This window comes from Anolis sagrei, chromosome 3 (assembly GCF_037176765.1).
Source record: "Anolis sagrei isolate rAnoSag1 chromosome 3, rAnoSag1.mat, whole genome shotgun sequence".
NCBI classification, from domain to species: domain Eukaryota; kingdom Metazoa; phylum Chordata; class Lepidosauria; order Squamata; family Dactyloidae; genus Anolis; species Anolis sagrei.
Window position 1 is genome coordinate 95089425 of NC_090023.1, and position 22086 is coordinate 95111510.

The 22086-nt window shown below is 36.8% G+C and overlaps 1 protein-coding gene across 1 annotated transcript in view; it reads left to right on the plus strand.

Annotated features, from left to right (window-relative positions):
- PUDP (pseudouridine 5'-phosphatase) overlaps window positions 1–16973 on the plus strand; it is an 84238-nt gene extending 67265 nt beyond the window's left edge. The window contains exon 4 of the mRNA XM_060769911.2: window positions 15822–16973. Coding sequence (XP_060625894.2) covers window positions 15822–15998 — 177 coding nt within the window. The 3' untranslated portion in view covers window positions 15999–16973. The remainder of the gene's footprint in view (window positions 1–15821) is intronic.
- The last annotated feature ends 5113 nt before the right edge of the window (window positions 16974–22086 follow it).

Consider the following 22086-nt stretch of genomic DNA (forward strand, 5'->3'; position numbering starts at 1 on the left):
TTTTCACTTGAATAGATGCTGAATAGATGCAAGAAAGTTATTGTTTCTTCTCTCCTCCCCTTGTTCCATTTCTGACTCCCTTCACTGCAGAGTGAGGTGGAAGAAAAATGCCTCAGAGGAATGCCTTCTGTGAATCGTACTGTATAAAAGCAAATAAACAAAAACACCTGCTGCCAGTTTTGGTGTCAAAATAGAGCTAGCTGTTTCGGAAACAATTGATATTGCCAAGTATTCTAATTAACGACTTGCTGAGATGCATTTAAAACATGCAAATGCAAGAGTTTTGACTTTTGCATCCATGACTTTCTTCAAATAGTCTTCACTTTTGTCCTTGCACCTGTGTTGCAAATGAGTTTGTTTACAGGGAATTTCTCCATTGCACCACCTCAGTGACTTCATGAGCTTTGTGATTTTTCCTATTTAAGAGATGGGGAGCCCCCAGTGGCAAAATGGGCTAAACCCTTGTGCCGGCAAGACTGCTGACCAAAAGGTCAGTGGTTTGAATCTGGGAGCTGGGTGAGCTCCCATCTGTCAGCTCCAGCTTCCCATACAGTGATATGAGAGAAGCCTCCCACAGGATGGTAAAACACCTGGGCATCCCCTTCTCAATGTCCTTGCAGACAGCAGGTCTCTCACACCAGAAACAGCTTGCAGTTTTTCAAGTCCCTCCTGACACACACAAAAATACACCAAGACCAAATGGTTAGGCTGCGCAGAATGGTCACATTCAAATGTCAGACCAGCCAAAGAATAATGACACCATAATTAATTTAAACTTTATGAGAATTCATTATAAGGCAGATGTTAGTTGAAGATGAACATGGCTAATGGATCAGATCTAAATGGCCTGCAGTAAATCTGTAGGTTTGTTTCTGTGCAATAAGATGTCAACAATCCCAGATATAGCCCTAAAAGAGAAAACTACTCCCAGGGTCAGTGAAAAAGTGCTGTTCATAATACAGGGTTAGTCAAAATGCATAGGCCAATCTGCCATTCAATTGAATAGCAGATTGGCCTATGCATTTTGACTAACCCTGTATATGGAAAATTACCCTAAGTAAGATATCTTTTGTACCAATAACAAGCCCCTTCTTCCATGTGGCCATTGAGAGGTATGCAAGAGATGCAATCAAATGTGTTGGCTAAAGGTATGTAAAGAAAACCACTTCAGAGGGTTTTTTTTCTTTCTGACAGCTCAAAAAAGACTCCCATCAATTCAATGTCTTAGAATCTATTCTTCAAAATTGGGATTCTTCCTTAATCCTCATCTTTTTTCTTTTTTTTTTGTTTAGCTCAAATTCTCATTGAACTATGCTTTATCAAGTGTGTCAGATTCTGCATCTTACTCACTTTCTCATCATTGGAGAAATATGAACATTACATTCTCTCCCACCATTTTCTTAATTTTAAAAATGCACATGACTAAAAATTTTATTTTTCAGAAATGCACAAAACATGTAAAATGGGAGAAGATGTATAAAAATATGTTCATATTTCCATGTGAGAAGAAAAACACGAAGCCTTGCAACCCGGTATTAAGCATCACACCAACAAACACTTTATTAGTTAACCAAAGACCTCTAATTAAAAAAAGTAAAATTGTTTAGAAAATATAGTAATTTAACCAACTTACAACAGCAGAAGAAAAGGCAGACCTTACACAAGTCACAAAAAAGGGTCAGTCCTTTTGTAATATAATAACAAGGGGAAGTAGGCAACCTAAGGCTAAACCAGCAAATTGCCCTGTGAACGCGATTAAAAGATAGCTCCTTTGAACTGAATTTTTCTGCAAATGTAAGGACCAGTGCTACATATTTGTATATGAAACCATGCTGTGCCCTTTGCTGAATTTGTACCGTATACCTGAATTTGCTTATTATTTTCAAAAACTCCATTTCATTGCTAGAATATATAATGATACGCTTCTTCTTATAGTAACTGAAACTTGTGTAGTTTTGCAAGACTGTTCTTGCACAGTGATCGAAACTGTTCAGAACACATAGACACGCGCCCCTCGGGAAACCAAAAAAGCGATGTTTTTGTTCTCTTAAAATCCTAACTCTTTATACAGTTAACACAGCAGGATATCCAAACTGCAAATATTGTTGCTATTTAAAATTCATTTATTCATTAGTACTTCAATAGGGCTGCTGTTAAGTGGGTCACTCAAACACATTTTCCCCGTTTTATAGTAGATATTCTGTACATCAAAAGCAGAAAATAAGAAAACTTGAATAAAATGAAAGCTTTATTATGGCACATTACCAAAATGATACACTTCTAATTTGCATCTATATCTATAAGAGACAAACTATTTTCAGCACATCTTGTTGGCATGTAGCTGTACATCTTTAAAGGCAAATCTCATCAACTATCATAACAACCAATGAAGCTTATATCAACACTTTTATAAACCACTATTTTTGTGATGATAGATGCAAGTGTCTACCCACTCTCTACCCCAGAATAAAGTTGTTTCTTTCTGCTGATATCTAATATAGTTTAATAAATATTGTTGGGCTAAGGCAGTCTGCTAGTGGTTTTTGAAAAATGAAAGATATCCTTACTGACTTAGGCGATTCCTCGTTGTCCAAGTAGGATAGTCTTCCAAGATCAGTGTACTGGTGGTGGGTCTGTAGGTGACTGGGGAGCCCTATTGTTGATCTGCATCTTCTTCCGCAGTGAGGGCATTGGTTTCCAGTTCTCAATGTCTATGCCAGAGTTTTTAAGGTTCACTTTGAGCCCATCTTTAAATTTCTTTTTCTGCTCACCAACATTCTATTTTCCATTCTTGAATTCAGAGTAGAGCAACTGCTTTGGGAGATGGAGGTCAGGCATCCGGACAATGTGGCCAGTCCAGCAGAGTTGATGGCGGAGGACCATCGCTGGTGGAGTTGTTGTGTCAGCTCAGGTCCTCCCTCTTTAAAGATTGCAGCAGGGATCCCATCAGGTCCGCTGGCTTTGTTTTTTTTTTTTGTTGGCTGATGGCATTGCTGACTTCTTCCAAACTAGGCAGTGTTGCAAGCTCATCCCTGGTTTGTTGTTGAGGGATTTGTGAGAGAACCTCTTCAGACACATTGGAGTTGTGATTCAGAAGGCTTTGGTAGTGTTCTTTCCAACGTAGTGCAATTGATTATTTTTTCCTTCAGAAGTCTGGTTCCATCTGAAAGATGTACATGTGTATGTTTACAGGTAATGAAAAACTGCCAGATTTAAAGAAAAAATGCATGGCTTTCATTTTTAAGAACGATTATTATAAAAAGATTCAACCAACACAGTTTGTGTAGCTTTAATTCTTTTTTAATATTGTATGCTCCATGACATAAAAGATTTAATTGATTTTTTTAAAAGTTCACATTTTAATGCATTTGCACTCTTTTTAATATGTCATGTTTTGGTATTAGTTGCCTTGAGTCCCCATATTGGGAGAAAGGTGGGATAAAAATAAAGTAAATAAATAATAATTAAGTATAATCTGGTTCGGATTTTTCTTTTTTAGACAGTTTAGTGAAGAATTGTTGACAGGCTCCATTTTCTACAAGGCTCTGCTGATTTCCCTGCCATGCTCTATTTATGTGTATGTGCATTTGGGCATTTATTTATTTATTTAATTCATTTATATTCTGTTCTTCTCACCCTGCAGGGGACTCAGAACGGCGTACATCATACACCTAGCGACAAACATTCAATGCCTCAATACTACAAACAATTAAAACATAACATAAAATCATTAAAACAGTAGACATAAAATACAATTTAAAACAATTACGCATATTAAACATAAATCCAGTACACAAATAACAGATTGCATGTATGTTCTGGTTCAGCTCAGGCATTGTTTCATGAAATCTGATTATGAGTGTTCTTGAATGACAGAAACTGGGGTCTTCACTAGGACCTTGGGTGATTTGCCCTCCTGCAAAGTCCTGGTTCTGGCTTCTGAGAACCTTGATTATTAGTCCTTCTTTTCTGGACAAAAATCATTGCCAAGCTCTTTCCCTCTGTGCCACATTAAATTATGTTTCAGTGCATTCATTTCAAGATGTTCTAAGAATTTCTCAGGAGACAGTAATGCTTGTATTCTTAATTTACCTCCATGAGATATTTCCCTGCACATCAGAGCCTCCTAATTTGTATGTTATGTTTCCTGCACCTGTGTGTGTCTAGGAAAAGATTTTATCTATTTTTAGTTTCTTTTGATTGAAAGCCCAACTACTTTGCACATTTCTTTCCTTAGTAGCATTGTGAGAAAAGATCATGGCTAGACTTCTTTTATAAATTTAGTCTTCACATCTTCATTTATGACCCTATACTCTATTCTTTGTTAAATTAATGGAAAGAATTATGCCTAGACACCAAATTTTTTGGCCTTTTCACATTTATACATATAAAGCTACAGTCCACTTGGCTTGTTATGGTTGCAACCTATAGAATCCTGGGGTTTGGTCCTAGTAAAGAGCTAGGGCTTTGTATCTGAGAAGTGTAAATTTTCCCTCTGTAAACTGCATATCTCAGAATACCATAATTAGGTTTGTGCGTTTCAGCTGGACCTTCACCCATTTCTGCGAACTGAATTTTTTTGGGGGGTGGGGTCCATTTTGACGCACCTCCCAAAAACCGCCGTCCTGCTGAATAGCTGCTTTTGGTCCACAGCCAAGAAATGCGGCTTGATCCAGCCAAATTGGCGGGAATGGGGGAGGGTTCACAGGCTCCCCTCCTGTCATTTTTAGGGCTATTGGGATTAAAATTGCCACATTTAGAGGACACATCTACCACTGCTGGCCCACCAAGTTTCAGAACATTTGGGTTATTCCCTGATTTTTAGGATTTTTTGTCCCTCTAGAAATAAAATCTCCTTTAAAAAAATTCCAAAAAGATATCCCCACTGGCCCCGCCCTATAACTTCTCCAGGAGCAGCAGCAGGGCACCATTCCTTCCTGCCAAATATCAGAGATGCACTTCCACAATAGCCAAATGAGAGGATTAATCTAAGGTAGGTAGAACTTTGTGTTTGTTTCTTTCTGAAAACTGCTGGCCTGCTGAATAGCTGTTATTGGTCCGCAGCTGAAAAATGCGGCTTGATCCAGCCCATTGGCGGGAATGGAGGGGTTCATGGGCTCCCCTCCTGTCATTTTTAGGGCTATTGGGGTTAAAATTGCCACATTTAGAGGACACATCTACCACTGCTGGTCCACCAAGTTTCAGAACATTTGGGCCATCCCCTGAATTTTAGGAATTTTTTCCCTCTAGAAATAAACTCTCCTTTAAAAATTCCCAAAAAGATATCCCCCGCTGGCCCTGCCCTGTAACTTCTCCAGGAGCAGTAATAGGGTACCATTCCTTTCTGTAAAATGTCAGAGATGCATTTCTACAATAACCAAATGAGAGGATTAATCTAAGGTAGGTAGAACTTTGTGTTTGTTTCTTGCTGGTACAATCCTTTGGAACAGTATTATATTAACAACAAGAACCTTTTATGTCCTTGTGCAGGTTAAAGTTAGAGAATGACAATGGGTTCTGTTCGCTTGGCAAAGGTTCCACAGAAGCCCAACAGTTTTGTTGTTGTTGTTAGTAGTTATAGTAGTAGGCAGCAGCAGCATTATTATAATAATAATGCAGCAACCATCCGAAGAAGCCAAAGAAAAATGGCTACAACGGATCTGTGCACAAGTCTAACCAAATTGTGTTATCACGCCATTCCATTGAATCATAATTGTATAATGGGAAAGCATTATAATTGTATAATGGGAAAGAGCCCATTATCTCAACAGCAATGAACCTGTCTTTCTGTAAATGAGTGTAGCTTGGAATTAGAGTTCACAATTGTCTTTTTGGCCCCATGAGTCTGTTTAAGGGCTCAACTTTTTGCATTTTTCATTACCAATCTGGACTTTTGCCTCTCATTTTGCTTTGAACTTTTTCATGTCCTACCTTTTTCTTTTTATTTGCAAAGCCCTTGAATTCTGAATTTGTTTAGCTGCAGTTTGTTACCATATTTTGCATCTGTCCTCTGTACAGACTCCACAACCACAGCCAGTATTCTGAAGCTTCTTAACCTTCATCTTTATAATGAGCGTGCTTTTGATTGATCTTCTCCATTGTAAATTAAGCTTGGCTAATGAAACTGTATTTTGTTTCTTGTGTCTAATATGTATCAGATTCTTTGTCACTTGTAAAATAATTAATTCTCTGTTAGATGTTCTGTCGTAGTATTTACTATTCAGTGCAGATATTCCCTATTAGAAGCTTTATTATGCTATTTGCTATTCCCTGATGCAATTATTTGTACATAGACAACCCTTCATATCTATGGATTCTTAATTCACAGATTCCAACTACCCAGGGCAGGAAAATCTGCAAATATATTCCAAAAAACAACTCTTGGTTTTGCTATTTTATATAACACACATCATTTTACTGCACACTGTATATAATGGGACCTAAGCATTCATGAATGTTGGCAACCACAGGGAGTCCTAGTCCCAAACTTCCGCAGGTATCAAGAGCCCACTGCAATTTGATTCTTGTACACCCATTAAAATTCCTTTATGCCTAAGGTAGACTACTGCTGTCACTTATGCATTCCATATTTGAGTGTTCTAGCAGGGTACATTTAATTTGTACAAGTTTCTTAATATAACACATAATGCTTTCTTACATTCAAATTCCTCAGATTATTTTAAGTATGAACTAGCTGGCTACTGAAGACCAAATATAGTGTATGTAGCCATGAATATGGCCGTGACAGACTTTGTATTTCTAGGTGCAAAGATTACTGCAAACGCAGACTGTGGCCAGGAAATCAGAAGACACTTACTTCTTGGGAGGAGAGCAATGTCCAGTCTTGATAAAATAGTAAAGAGTAGAGACATCAGACTGGCAACAAAGATCTGCCTAGTCAAAGCCATGGTATTCCCTGTAGTCACCTACGGATGTGAGAGCTGGACCTTAGGGAAGGCTGAGCGAAGGAAGATAGATGCTTTTGAACTGTGGTGCTGGAGGAAAGTGCTGAGAGTGCCTTGGACTGCGAGAAGATCCAACCAGTCCATCCTCCAGGAAATAAAGCCCGAATGCTCATTGGAGGGAAGGATACTAGAGACAAAGTTGAAGTACTTTGGCCACATCATGAGGAGACAGGAAAGCCTAGAGAAGACAATTATGCTGGGGAAAGTGGAAGGCAAAAGGAAGAGAGGCCGACCAAGGGCAAGATGGATGGATGGCATCCTTGAAGTGACTTGACTGACCTTGAAGGAGCTGGGGGTGGTGACGGCCGACAGGGATCTCTGGCGTGGGCTGGTCCATGAGGTCACGAAGAGTCAGAGGCGACTGAACGAATGAACAACAACAAGCCATGAATATAGAATCTTAACAATTTATTTATTATTTATTTGCTTTATTTCTATACCGCATTTTTCAGCCCAATCAGGCGACTCAATGCGGTTTAGTAGCTATTGAGTTTAAAAATGGGATTCTAAAGAGATGTCTGTACCACTTGACCCAAAATCTCAACTGATAATAGTAAAGTCGCACTCTACTGTTAAGGCTGATGGGCGAGTGGTATTTTCCCAGTCTGGCATGTTTCTGATTAGATATCTTCAGGCATTGACAAGAAATGTGGCAGATTACTGTTGATAATGTAAGATATGTAAACTTGCTTGCCAATTTAATCTGAACTTCAGGGGAATTTTTCGAGTTTATCTGTGGATAGCACTATGCCAGGTGCTAGTTTAATGCTAATTAATTCTTTGTGCAATGTTAACATTCATCAGGGGTTATTTCTTTATAGCAAAATTATAACTAAAACTGCCTGATAAATAGAAACAGGAACAAATATTAGCTGATAAACCCTTTTTGTTTTATGTGTTACCAGAAGCAGTGGAACATTAATGGGGAAAGTGACCATCTTAGTTTATACCAGCTATTTGGGCCAATGTTTACATTAATATTTTATGACGTGTGACATTATATTTCAGACTATTTCACACATCCAAGTCCAGTTTTTAGGCATCAATCAGCAGGAAGCCCTCTGCGCTGCAAACTAAGTTTGATCCAATAGTTCATTCTAAAGTAGTGCCAAAGCTTCAAAGATCTATTCAGAGTGCCTGTGCTCTTATTAAAAGCTTAATGAAATGTTTCCTATACATGCTCAGAGTTTTCTAAATTATGCTAAACAGAACAATTTCACAAGAACAATTTCAGCTAACCGTGTTACTGGTGTAGGTATTGTTCATAGCATTACAGCAGAAGAGGAAGTTACTGGTCTGATCAAACGGGTAGAAACCTTTTTGTCACACACTGTATATGTGAGTTATCTCACACTTTTTGGGAGCCAAGCACATTAGATTGACTTTTTCAGATCCATGGTTGCACAGTTACTGCATTCAACTATAGAGCAGGTATAATTTGGGAAGGGGGTAGGTCTTTAAGTCTTTTTAGTGTTGTGGGTATGTAATGAAGAGTATTCCATTATATCCAAATACCCCCATACAAAGAGAGATCATCATCTACTCCTACACTTCCTCATCTCCTTTCTTCTCTTTCTCCCCTCCCCTTCATAGATCAGTGATCCGGTGGTATATGAAATCTCTTCAAGCTTGTTATAGCATGCAGGCATCATTGTCTTAAGAGTATATGCCACAGTTTCATGCTGTCTGTGATTAACTTCTGCTGGAACAATGTAGAGTCATAGAGTTAGAAGAGGGTTCCATGAGTCCATTAAGTCCAACCTATGCTCAAAGCAGGAAAGCCAGTTAGACATCCCAAGCAGGTAGCTGTCCAGCCTCTTTTTAAAGACATCCAGAGAATGATAGAAATTGAACCATATTTCTACACGTACTACCACTCTATGTAATTGATTTCTTTGCTGTTCAGCTGTTATTGTCAAGTCAGTTGAGGGAATGTCAGTTGAGGGAATAGGACCTGTTGACCTTAGCAGGATCCCTCTACTCTCATGCCTTGAATGCTCATACATTGTCTTTATTCCTCATAACTGAGCATATAACAAACAAATCTCTTCAGACAAGATTTGGCTCCAAGAGAACTGACTTTGAGTAAGTAGACTCATCATTTCTACAGTGGGGGAAAAAGTATTTAGTCAGATAAAGTTCTCACACTTAAAAAGATGAGAGAGGCCCGTAATTGACATCATAGGTAGACCTCAACTATGAGAGACAACATGAGAAAGCACATCCAGAAAATCAAATTGTCTGATTTTTAACTAATTTATTTGTTAATAAATTTGTTTGAAAATTTAGAGCAAGGGTCACAAATTGCTTTTTTCTGAATCACATTAAATTATATCCCACTTCCACAACTGCAAAAAATTGCTTAATATCTGAGGAAGTTGATTCAGAAGCATGAAAGCTCATACTAAAATATAAATAAGTTAGGCTGGGTGGTGTTTTTTTTTTCTCTCTCTCTTCCTTTTTTCCTTTTTATTGTAGGGAATCTCTGAACAGGGCTGTTGACATGCTTGTTACAAAGTTCAGTTTCTAAAATGCACTTAACTATCCTTGAGTTTTGCTCATATAAACTGGACCTTGGTCATTTTGTATGGCCTCTTTGCTTTTACAAATGATGATAGTTCTGAATCAGCAGCACTTGCCTAGTATATGCCTATCTCACTTCTCTGCTTTGTTTCTGATATTTAAATTTCAAATACACCCAATTACTAGCCTTACAGAACAGAAAGGGTGATATTAGACACCATTCAGATATCAAGAAATAATATGGAAATTAAAGAGAAGGGTTGTCTTGCATTCCTAACTGATATCTTTGGATTTATGCTGGGGAACTCTCATATCTTTAATTTACTGTATTAATGGGTATGGCGAAAGAGAAATCAGTCATCATTTTAGGGCAAGTTTGGATCCCTTTCTGGACCTTTTCAAGACTCATTCCTCCTTCATTCCAAAATACTGCTAGGATGTTGACAATAGATGCCACCTAATGAAAACTGAAAGAAGATTGGCTAAATTATTCTTGCAACATTAAAACCACCATAATTGTGGGTCAGTTTCCCAGCTTCTTTAGTAATTAAGTGTTTTAATTGCTTCTAGTTCTGAGAAGATAGTTAAGCTTTTTCATTATGCATATTGCATTCTACAGCCATTGTCGTTTTTCATACAAGAAGCTTAATGACATCATGGAAGTCAATTAGGTTTGCCAAGGAAGCTTTCTGTAATACATGTATTTGTACACTGTAGATTAAAGAAAACTTTCTGAACAGGCTTGATAATGCTGTTGTAGGCAAAACAAAAGAATCTAAAGGCCAAGTATGTCAGACTTGTTCTTTTTTCTGCTTTCTCAATTCAGAGTGAAATTAAAAGGCAAGGATTTATGCCTCAAAGTAGCAGTACCATCCACAAAACCCATGGACATAAGAGCTCTTCTGGAATTTGAGAATTGTTGTTCAAAGCATAGCAACATGTATTGGGACCTTATTTTTTAGAAATAGTAGTCAGCAATCTGTGACTGAAAGTGTATTAAGGCTTTATTGTAAGCATAGCTCCAATTATTTTCAGTGGTATTGATGGAGAAGGTTTGCTTTGTAATTCAAATAGAAACTACATTAGCTAGAAAGTACATGCGGTTTTTAAATGGTTTCCATTTTCTACACTGCATTAATATTTGCCAGTGGCTCATTCAAGACCTTAAAAACCATTCTTAGGTATAGTTGTGAAACTGTCTTTAATCTTGAAATGAAAACTAAATGAGCAAATTTAGTGAACATTCAAAGTTGACTCCTGCAAGTTAAAAACAATTTGTGCTGCATTACTGCAAGGTATTAAGTTTTGACTTACTACATTTCAAGGACAAAGACATATTTTAAATAAATATAATTATACCGTTGTTTGATTACACATTGATGGACACAAGAGTATGCCCTTATATGGTAGAGTACACCTGTTGGATCAGTGGTACAGTTCATCATCCCTTATCTAGAATTGAAAAAAACTGAAATACTATAAAATCCCAAATTGTCTACATGAGTGGCTGAGATAGTGATACCTTTATTTTCTAATGGTTCAATGTACAGAAACTTTGTTCCATGCACAAAATTATTTGAAATATGGTATTGTGTATAAAATCACTGACAAGCTGTGTATATAAGGTGTATATGAAATATAAATTAATGTCAATAATAATAATAATAATAATAATAATAATAATAATCTATTTGTAGATAGCCCTATCTCCCCAAGAGGATTCCAGGTGGTTTCCAACATGCATGGCAAACTTTAAATGCCAAAGTGAAAAAAAAATCAAATAAATTACATCATATTTAAACTTGTGTCCTGTCTGCTGGGGAAATTGTGGGTTTTAAATGCAATTTTAATTGATTTATTATATTTTAATTGTATTTTAACAAATCTACACAGTACTATTTAATTGGGTTTTTTTTTTTAAAAAAAAAACAACCTTTTCATTCCCTTTGTTTTGAAATGTGATCAAGGTGTGTGGTTGTTAGCTGCCTTGTGTCTCCATGGGGATAAAGACAGGGTAATGTAACAAATAAAAACGGTAGCAAACATTCAGTCCCCAGAATTCCTATTGGCCAGGGACCAAAGTTTGCCTGTGCCTCATCAAGAGCCTAAAAAGAAGAGTTCCTTACCCCTTCCTTCCTTTTGGTATGTTTGTTCCAGTTTTCTGCTGTTAAATGTGAAGGCAGTGCAGTACGTCCAATATCTTTGCTATCATTTATGAGAGAAAAGTTCTGTTATACTGTGACATGATTAAAAGTTTAAAGATCCTCCCCTCATCTCACTAATAGTAGAACAAATATCATTAAACTTTCTGTTCAATATCTGTAAAGTCTATTTTGTAGAGTATGTGACTCTAATTACTATGTGCCTCCTTTACTAGCTATGTCTAGGGAAGTGCCAGCCACTAAATAAACATGTTTTATTAATTCAGATTTATGATAGTGATTCCTTGGATTTGCAATGTCTGCCAAACTCCTTCAGTGTCAAAGCATCCAGATAGTCTGAATCGGATCCATTAGTGCCAACTAGTGGTATTTGCCAACTAAGGTTGATAAAGTATAACCCTTCGTGTGTTCCCATGATCCATAGCCAGTGGTGGAGAGTTTTGGGAAATGCAGTCTAGAACCATCTGGATACCTCCATTTTGACCAATCCCACCTTACTAGTAATACAGGGTGAGGCAGCATAACTTCCTTTTTTTAAATGAACGCCGTTCAGTCGGTTGAAGACATAGCGGAGCGGTAGTGGTCTCGTTCGAAAGGCGGGAGTATAAACATTTGTCCTGGCATAGTCACCATCATGCATTGGAACAGTGAGGAGTGTGCTTTTGCCGTTGAGGCCTACTTTTCGAGCAGATTTGGATTGGCCAGCCCACTCTCCAGATTTGGCCCCTTGTGATTTTTTTCTATGGGGTTTTTTGAAATCCCGTGTTTATGTGAACCGTCCAAGGACCCTACAAGATTTGAAGACCAACATTCAGGATGAAATTGCCAACATAATGCCTGCTATGCTGGCAAGAGTCATGACAAATGGCAGAAATTGATTTACTCAGTGTATGGAGAATGGGGGACGTCACCTACTTACCGTATATACTCAAGTATAAGGCGATCCGAATATAAGCCGAGGCACCTAAAGCCGAGCACAAAAAACTGAGAAAACAGATTGACTTGAGTAGAAGCCGAGAGTGGGAAATGCAGCCGCTACGGGTAAATTGCAAAATAAAAATAGATACCAATTAAATTACATTTATGAGGAATCGGTAGGTTATAGATTTTTGAATATTTACAAAAATGGTAATTTAAGATAAGACTGTCCAACTCTGATTAAATTATTATTTACCTTCTTCAATGTAAATGTGCTTACGTATCCTTCCAATAATAATAGAGTAACATAATGTAATAATAACAATAATAAAAAGAGTAAAATAATGAATGTAGCAGTAACAATTATACAGTAAAATAATAAATGTATAATAATAGAGTAAAATGATAAATGCAATAATAATAAATAGAATAAAATAATAAATGAAATGAAAATAACAACAACAGAGTAAAACAATAAATAACCTTGACTCGAGTATAAGCCGAGGGGGACTTTTTCAGTCTAAAAAAAGGGTTGAAAAACTAGGCTTATACTCGAGTATATACAGTAATTTGATCTTCAAAGTTACGTAAAACAAAACTTTAGGTATGCGCCTACATTATAAAAATAAAAATTTCTGATTCATACAATGGATTTTATTAAGTTTAAAAAAAATGAAGTTATGCTGCCTTACCCTGTACTACTTGCACTATAAAAGCTCAATGTTACTGGCTTTGTTTCTGCTTAACTTAGACTTTGTCTTTCCAGAGTTTGGAAATTTACTCCACAGTTTGGAAATTCCTAACCTAGCCAGTAGAACAAAGCCTTCATAATTACAGGCATATCTCAACTAAAAAAAAAAATCATATGTGAAGCTCTTTTTTATATTCGCTTTTTAAGCCTTCCCAGTATTTAATTTTTGTCATCATCTTCTGTGGGAGACAGTCACATTGATATTGGGTGAATGATGAAAGAAAACTAGAGAACCACACACTTTGGGGTCAGGTTTGCAGCATTGTGTCTGCAGTAAGCAGCACAATTAATAAAGCTCGGACAGGAAAAGAACAGGTTTGTGCTCTAGGTTATCCAGTTGTATAGCAATGTGTGCCTACTTACTACAGACAAAGTAAGTGGCAGCTGTCTCCAGAAAGAACTTTTTGCAGAGCAGCAAAACAGAAAGAAAAAGGGAGAGCAAATATATATGCCTCTGTACCCCAGCATGGAGCTTGGATTATAGATTGGGCATCAAAATGGGAATCATAAGAGAACTGAATGTTGATAAAAGAATTCAGCCTTTATTTCTCTATTTTATTGTATTTACCTTATTTTTACCCTGCCTTTCTCCTGCTATAGGGACATAAGGCAGCTAACAATAAATATAAAGCAATACTCATAAAACAATGCAAACACATTATATGTGTATGTGTGTGTGTATGATATCATTATTGATATTAAAACCGCTAACAATATTAAAATGTTATTTCCACTTTAAAATCCCAGTCACACCACCTTTCAAAGCCCAACCTTCATCATTGTATAAACACTTAATGGCAGAGATATGTTTTTACCTGCTGACAAAAGGCAAGCAGAGACAGGGCCATCCTGATCGTATCTGGATTTTTTTTTTTTTACTAAAAACTTACTTTTCATGCTATTTCTGCCCCTGGTACCAAATTTTCCCTTAAAGTAATGTTTAGAAATGTGTCTTCTTCATTAGTTGTGGTATCCCTTCAGTTAATGTTTTCCTTAGGGCATGTCTTTGTAAGACAAATTCAAGAACCCATTTTTTACAGAATAATTGCTGATATAATGTACCAGACAAATGTAGCTTTTGGTCAAGTGCTTGTCCTGCCAATAGAGAACAGATTGTGGTATTTGTACAGCAGTCATTCTGTTGTTTTATGTTGTAGGGACTATGTCATTGCAGGATTCTCCAGTGTTTCAGCAGTGGAAGGTTTTTGTGCTATGGTTGTGCAGGGGCCTAAGAAATCTTTCATGGTGGGTGGAATGATTATTTACAGATATCATGTTGGTCTCTGATCACTGTCAGTCAGAAATGTGCCTTCCCAGCAGGAAAGAACGCACAACTCTGGATTCTAATCAGTATCCCAAATGTCATCTTCCCTATTTCTAAGAATTTTTTATGTAGATAATTAGTCACAATGGGGACAATTTGCAGTCTGCAAGGAAAACATTTTTTGTACATATTTAAGCAGGAGTCAATTTAAAGTCTGGAAAGGAAAATGTCATGTTTCTTAATTCTTATTCAGAACTAAACTGCCTTCATATATCAGTTTTCAGCATTCTTGAGATACAGTTGACTGTGGAAATAGAGTTATCAAACACAGAATGGGGATGTGGGGAGCACAGAGATACAAGCAAACAGGTTAATTGAATCTACGAGACGGAAGCACCGGGATTGTGGCGCAGCTGGCTGAGTGGCAGCTGCATAAAGATCACTCTGACCAAAAGGTCATGAGTTCGAAGCCAGCCCGGGCTGGAGTGGGTGTCTAGCCATTGTGTAGCCCGTTGTCGACCTTTGCAACCCGAAAGACAGTTGCATCTGTCAAGTAGGAAAATAAGGCACCACCTTGTGTGGGAGGCTAAATTTAACTAATTTATGAGGCCATAAAGAAAGAAGACTCCGGGGAATGTGGAATGCGGAAGAACTTCATCGGTGTCGTTGATGGACGATGAAAAGCAGCAGCTCCCCTGGCGGCCAGAAAAAAAGTTAAATAGCCTTTGTCTGTTAAATGTTGTTTGTCAAACTGGCATTGAATGTTTGCCATATATGTGTTGACTGTAATCCGCCCTGAGTCCCCTGCGGGGTGAGAAGGGCAGAATATAAGAACTGTAAATAAATAAATAAATAAATTTGATACTAATTTTATGAAGATATATCTGTTCATGTTTTTAAAAGTTTTTTTTTATCAACTCTAGTTTAAATAAAAATATAGCAAGTACAGTACCCCCATATCAGTACCCAGACTTCACATGGATACCATGGATAATAGTAAACTTTGTTGAAATTAAGCCCTTTTTGCCTAAGAATACCATAGAATCATGCTGGAGGAACTTAGAAAATGCCTAGAATTGACTCATTTTGTTGGCTGTGGATAAATGAATCTACAGCTGCAAGTTCTGCTGATATGAGGACTGATTGTTATATTATATTCCATATTATATTATATTGCATTATATCAATTACAGAGCAGTAATATATAATTATGCTTTTGTTTTTCTTTTAAATCTCAGTGCCTTGTATTTGAAGATGCTCCCAACGGGGTGAAGGCTTCACTGACAGCAGGGATGCAGGTGGTCATGATTCCAGATGAAAACTTGGACAAAGAACTTACAAAAGAAGCCACACTAGTGTTCCAGTCTATGAATGAGTTCAAGCCAGAACTGTTTGGTTTACCACCTTTTGATTGATAATTGTTCTTTTAAAGATAATTTTAATTCAACCGTCCTAAACAAAGGGAATGGTAGATTTTCGTTAGCTATTTTAAGCATATATTTTATTTTAATAATTATAATTTACTTGATCATTCATACGTTATAATGTAAGGAAGTTCTTCCTTGGAAGCATTTCCAGAAAATTTGCCCCCAGAACTATGAGTTGCTGTAGAAGGGAAGATCATGTAACCCTTGTTTTCCAAGCAGATTCATGTATCTAAATGAACTCTGAATTGAATCTGTTGTTTTTGCTTTCTTTGGCATTTCACATCTCTGCAGTTTTTCATCTTCACTTTGAGCAGGAGGGAATATAGGATAGACACCGCCAACCATTCTTTTGCAAAAACATTTATCTATCTTGGTCTGACTTATCAGGAAGATTGCAAGGCTGCAGGCAGGTCCATTTTAATGCCGAACTTTGAATTGTTTTAAAAGTAACTAATCTAATAGCATTATTCAGGCAGTTATTACCAAGTCAACCAAGCATTACTGTTGTTATTGCCTTATCTCATGCATAAGCTGCCCATGTGCTTTTGCTGTAAGACAATTTTCGGTTTTTATGTCCCTGGTGCCTTTGCACTTTTGTCTTTCCTTTGCTGCCAGTGGTACAGCAAGAATTTGTTGTCAGTTTCAAGGAAACCTTTGCTCTTCAAACTTCAGGAAGTGCAACAGTAATTCTCTTCCTCTCCTTCCTCCTCCCAACTTTCTGTCTTGGTTGATTAACCCTGTCTGATGAAGTCATGGATGTCTTCTTTGTTCAGATTCAGTTTACTGAATGCTGCTTTCCTTTGCTGCCCTCTCTGAAGTTTTGACGTGAATTATGTCTTTTGGATATTTTCATACCATGTTCAGTCATGTTATCTACAATTTTGCTGCTGTAAAATAGAATCATGATCAAAATGAACTCGTCCAAATTCTACCCTCTGATGTTAATAAATTTTGCTAATCGAACACACTTGTATATATTTGGTATATTTCGTATAGCTCCATTTTTGCTATCAGGAATAAAAAGAGGACTCAGTTGAACAGTGTCTTCCACATAACAAATATCCTTCTTTGACTTATTAAGGATTCACCATTCTATGTGATATTTAACTTTTGAGATTATAGATTTTTAAAGAAAAAATCAATAAAGTGATTGCAGAATTAATAGGATATTATAATCCTATGCTCTAGATATCAGGTTTGGGGCTTGGAAATGATTACTTTTTTTGTACTACAGTTCCCAGAACCCAACACAAAAATAAATCCACAAATGAGCTTTATTTTTGCTTCTTCCGTGACTGATAAAGTTTCTATTGCCTTTGTTTCAGCTGTTGCTCCTTGTGGTTTCTTTACTAAACTTGATAACAATGGGTAAAAAATCCTTCGGAAGCTTTCAAAAACAGTTACTGTTGAAAAATAATAGGAGAATATAACGCAAGATGTACCTTCAGGCAACTTTGACTATCTTTATTATAGCTGATGTCTCTCTATATGGATAAGGTGTTCTTATAGGAATCTGAAAGTGTTTACCAATTGAACCTCTACGTCAAAGAGCTAGAACTTGTTTTGCAAACATTTCATGCTTTTGAGCCATCTTATAGGCTTTGTAGTACATGCAGTCATACATAAACAAAATCAAAGCAGCACTGGGCAATAGCTTCTCCATGATCTCTTAAGTTTAGGGACTGATCTACACCCTCCCAATGTGATACATGTTTCAGAAAAGGACTATACATTAGTGAGTTCTCTGAATGGGAATACCACCAAGACAGGTAACTGATAATGATTGCATATAGAGTTCTGTACTCTGTTGGAAAGCTAGAATCTCTTTTGTACAGACTCTTCTACATCATGGAATACTGAGAGTACTTTAGCAGAATGGATGTAGGTCCTTCATCCTCTTGGGATACATTCCTACATATGGAGAAGGGGTCCATTCTTGATCTCTTTCCCTCATAAACCAAATGGTGGTCTGCTACTCCTCTTCAACCATGAATTCAACCATGAATTCAAGATCTTCTCATTTAAGCTAGCAGTACCATCCAATATTCAGAATGCTACACTCACAAGCTAATTGCTTTGACATTGAGCATTTCCAAGCAGAATGTTGGCAACCTTAGGCTTTTCAAGGAAGTTGAACATTATGCTGTCCTATATGGCAAAATCCAGTATTTTCATTGCCTTTATAGGTTACTTCACCAAATTTCCTAAGTTCTGTTTTTCCTTCACAATCTGAAATAATTGGACCTGTTCTCGCTCATCAAAGTTTGTGGTTCTTTGACTTGATAACACAACTTCCTCCCCATGTGTATGTCTCAAGTGCACACTTTAGCACAGGACTGAAAACCGAGGAAAAACGCAGATAATGCGTACACTGGAGGATGGGATGGGGGCCAAATTCCATGCTCCTATTGTACTAAGTTTTTGAAAGTTTCCGTAACTTTGCCCCACAAGCATAAGGTCCATATGTGTGAATTTTCAGATGATCTTATCAAGATACCACATTGATAAGGAATAACCTGTTCTTTTCAAAAATATAATCAAATTGCAGCATGATCAATTTCATTTTATCAAATATCTGAATGCTACAGTAAACCAAAGTTTTTACAACTTCATCTCCATACATCCATGTTTTCAAGCCAAATTGGTCAGTTAGTCACTGACAGAGTGAGTCTAGAGCTGAGTTTTGTAGTCATGTTTAAGTCTTACCTTTCCCCATTTAGACTAAACTGATTTTCATAGCTGGAGTTCAGAAGAAGGTAGTCACTTAGCAGTGATTTGTATTTCCCGAGGCTTTGCTGATGCCAATCATTTTTTCAGTATTTAAAGAATGGTATTCATATTTTCTTTGAAGCCCATTATTGCTGCATTACCAAGGAAAATTTGCCTTTTATATAGCTATTTATATCATGCTTTAATGCAGCTATTTGTGTAACTCAAATAGCTGTACTTGCATAACTGTACACAGTTTTTTCCCCCTGTGGGGAACTGTGCATTATTCAATCTAAGACTAAAAAAGATATAGAATTCCCTCAAAACTCCACATCTGGAAGGAAAATGAAATTTTTCTATGGATCTGCTTAGAAACATATCATTTTATTAAAAAGGATTGCATCCCAGAAATGGTGGACTGAATTTTTTTTACTGTTAACAATATTGGCAAAATATGTATAGCTTTGTTTAATTGTTTAGTTTGGTCACATGCAATGCTGCACCATCATGCTGCTGGTTCATGTTCAACATTTGGTTAACAATAATCCCAGATTTCTTTATACATGTATATGAGCCATGTATTTGTTTCTTTGGCTGATATGGAGAATTTTATATTTGTCTCCTCTGAATTTCATTTTACTATTTTCTGCCCAATTTTCTACCTTCTCAAGGTCCTTTTGAATTCTGTTCCTATCTTCCAATACGTTACTCACCTGTTCCAGTTTTGTGTCTTCTGCAGACTTTGTAAGGGATCCCTCCATCCTGTCATCTTAGTAAAAATATTAAAACAGAATGGCCCTAGGGTAGAACACCAAGACGCTCAAAAACCCCTTCCAATATGAAGATCAGCCGTTAACGAAACTCCGAGCACATTTCTCCAAGCAATTATGGATCCATCTGATGTTGTTTACATCTGTTCAGTTTATTTTTTAATCCAAATATCAAATTATTTGCTGAAATTCAAGCACATGGCATCTACAGCATTTCTACCATCTCCTAAACTAATGACCTGATTTTTAAAAGTTTGGCAGAATTTGTTCTATACACACCCACACTGCCTCCTACTGATCCTTGTATTGTTTTCAAGACATTTGCAGACAGACTCCTGTGTAATCCATTGTAATATTTTCCTGGTATCGAGGTCAGGCTGACAGATCTGTAGTTTCCTGATTCATCTCTCCCCCCCCCCCCCCCAACCATCGTCCTTTCTTTCTTTCTTTCTTTCTTTTTCTTTTTGACAAACTTTGCCCTTCTCCAGTCCTCTGGCATCTCTCACCTGTTCTTCAAGATTTCTGAAAAAATGATGGCAAGTGGTTCAGAGAATATATTAGCAAATTCCTTCAGTATTCTGGAAAGCAGTTTGTCTGCCCCTGCAGTTTTGAATTGATTTAGGTTAGCCATGTGATTCCTGACTAATTTGCTATCAATCTTGATTTGCAATCCAGATCCCTTGCCAAGGTCTCTGTTGTTGCATGGAAGCACACTGTTCCGTTTTTGTGAGAAAACTGAAGCCAAAACAAACAAACAAACCTGTGTGCTTCCATGCAGCAGTGGAGACCTTGGCAAGCGACAGCTGCACTATCTTCATTGAAGTTTTCAGCAAGAATTACATATATTTTCTTGGTTATATTTGGTTTATAATTTTTTAAAAAATATTAAGTTTGATGGCTCAACAAAACCAGTGTTGCAACTTTCTTTCGAGGAAATAATTATTCAAAATATTATATTCCAAATAAATAAGCCTTTAATTCCCACTAAAAGAATACACCTTTTCTTTCCCCTCCATTTTCTGTCTAATGACTTGGGAACAATTCCAATTCACTGTAGAGAACCAGATTATTTATCATTTACCATGCTAATCTTTATAATTTCACTGTTGCTTCAATCAAAAAAGTGTTAACACATCATTTTGTATTACTGTTCAGAGAAATCTAATTATACTTCCACTGAATATTGTCACTGTATCTAGACAATTTTCAAGTTTAAAAAGGGTGCCTTTGGGATCCTTTTTGTATTAATTGCTCTTACAACTGGAGACTTATTAGGTGGAACAAATTCTAATAAGTCACAATTAGTAACATTTTAAAAGTATATTATTTACCATTTAATTTGGGAGAAAAAACCCTACCCATATTATATTTACAAACTTGTCTGAAGCAATTGGCAAGAGAGCATTAGAAATACATGCTCACTTTGATTATATTCAGTAACTATGGATTTTATTGCACAAACCTGCTATTCCACTACAGTTGCACTAAAGTGTACAGTTTGACCCCTTTGATATTGCACTTCTTTGTTGGAGGATTTCTTAACTGGGATATGTTTGTACATGCAACATAAAATGTCATTTATAGTCACAACTAATAAGAGTATTTGACTTGACCAACCTCAAATATATTGTACGAAATATTTCAATCTGTATGCTATAAGGTTCAATGTGATGACTATTTCAATCAGTATCCATGAAGCATATTTCAAATTGGCAGTTATATTCCAAACTGCATCAACAGAAGCAAACGGTCTCAGATTCCAATGTACTTTAATAATCCGGAAGCCAGAAGGTCATTTCTTATAAGTTTTTACCTTACCGTGTTGAAATATGATCATAATATTCCCCAAAGTGCAATATTCATAAGCAATGTTATGTTAAGCAGTGGCTTAAGGGAACAAATGGGGATATTTGATAACCATTTTGGGATTTTCAAGGAGGGCCTACAAAAGTGAAGTTTCCCAATTGACTTAAACTGATTTGAAGTAATCCAGTACAATTCACTGTCAGAATCCAGGTTGTCCTTTTAAAATGTGAAGTATCTGGCCTCCAGTTGACAAGCTTTGGAAACAAAAGAATTATGATGGCTCCCTATCCCTTTTCTGTAAGAACTGAGTAAAATTTCCAGATGTAGTATTTACCTAGGAAGAGATTGCACCTTCCATATTTTAGTATAACAAGCACCATTCGTACATCGGGAAGAGCTGTGTTACAACTACTTTTGAATTATTAAAAGAATCATTTTAAAATGAAGCTGCTAATACCTTTTTTTCTTGGCAGAGCTGGAAGAAATTTTCAGGAATCATTGCCCTTTTGGGGGGAGCCAGAGGTGATAAATTTTTAAATGGTACAGGTATTTGATGAACAACCATGGAAATACCAAGACCAGACAGAAAATTGGGTTAAATAAGGACCACGTTATTTGACCTATATCCTTTTAAAGTTAGGTTGAACCTGGAAAGGACTAATAAATTCATCTGAGGCCAGTTATCAACAATTGACTACCCCCTCAGGCCCCTTCTACACTACCATATAAAATCCAGATTATCTGCTTTGAACTGGATTATATGGCGGTGTAGACTCATATCCAGTTCAAAG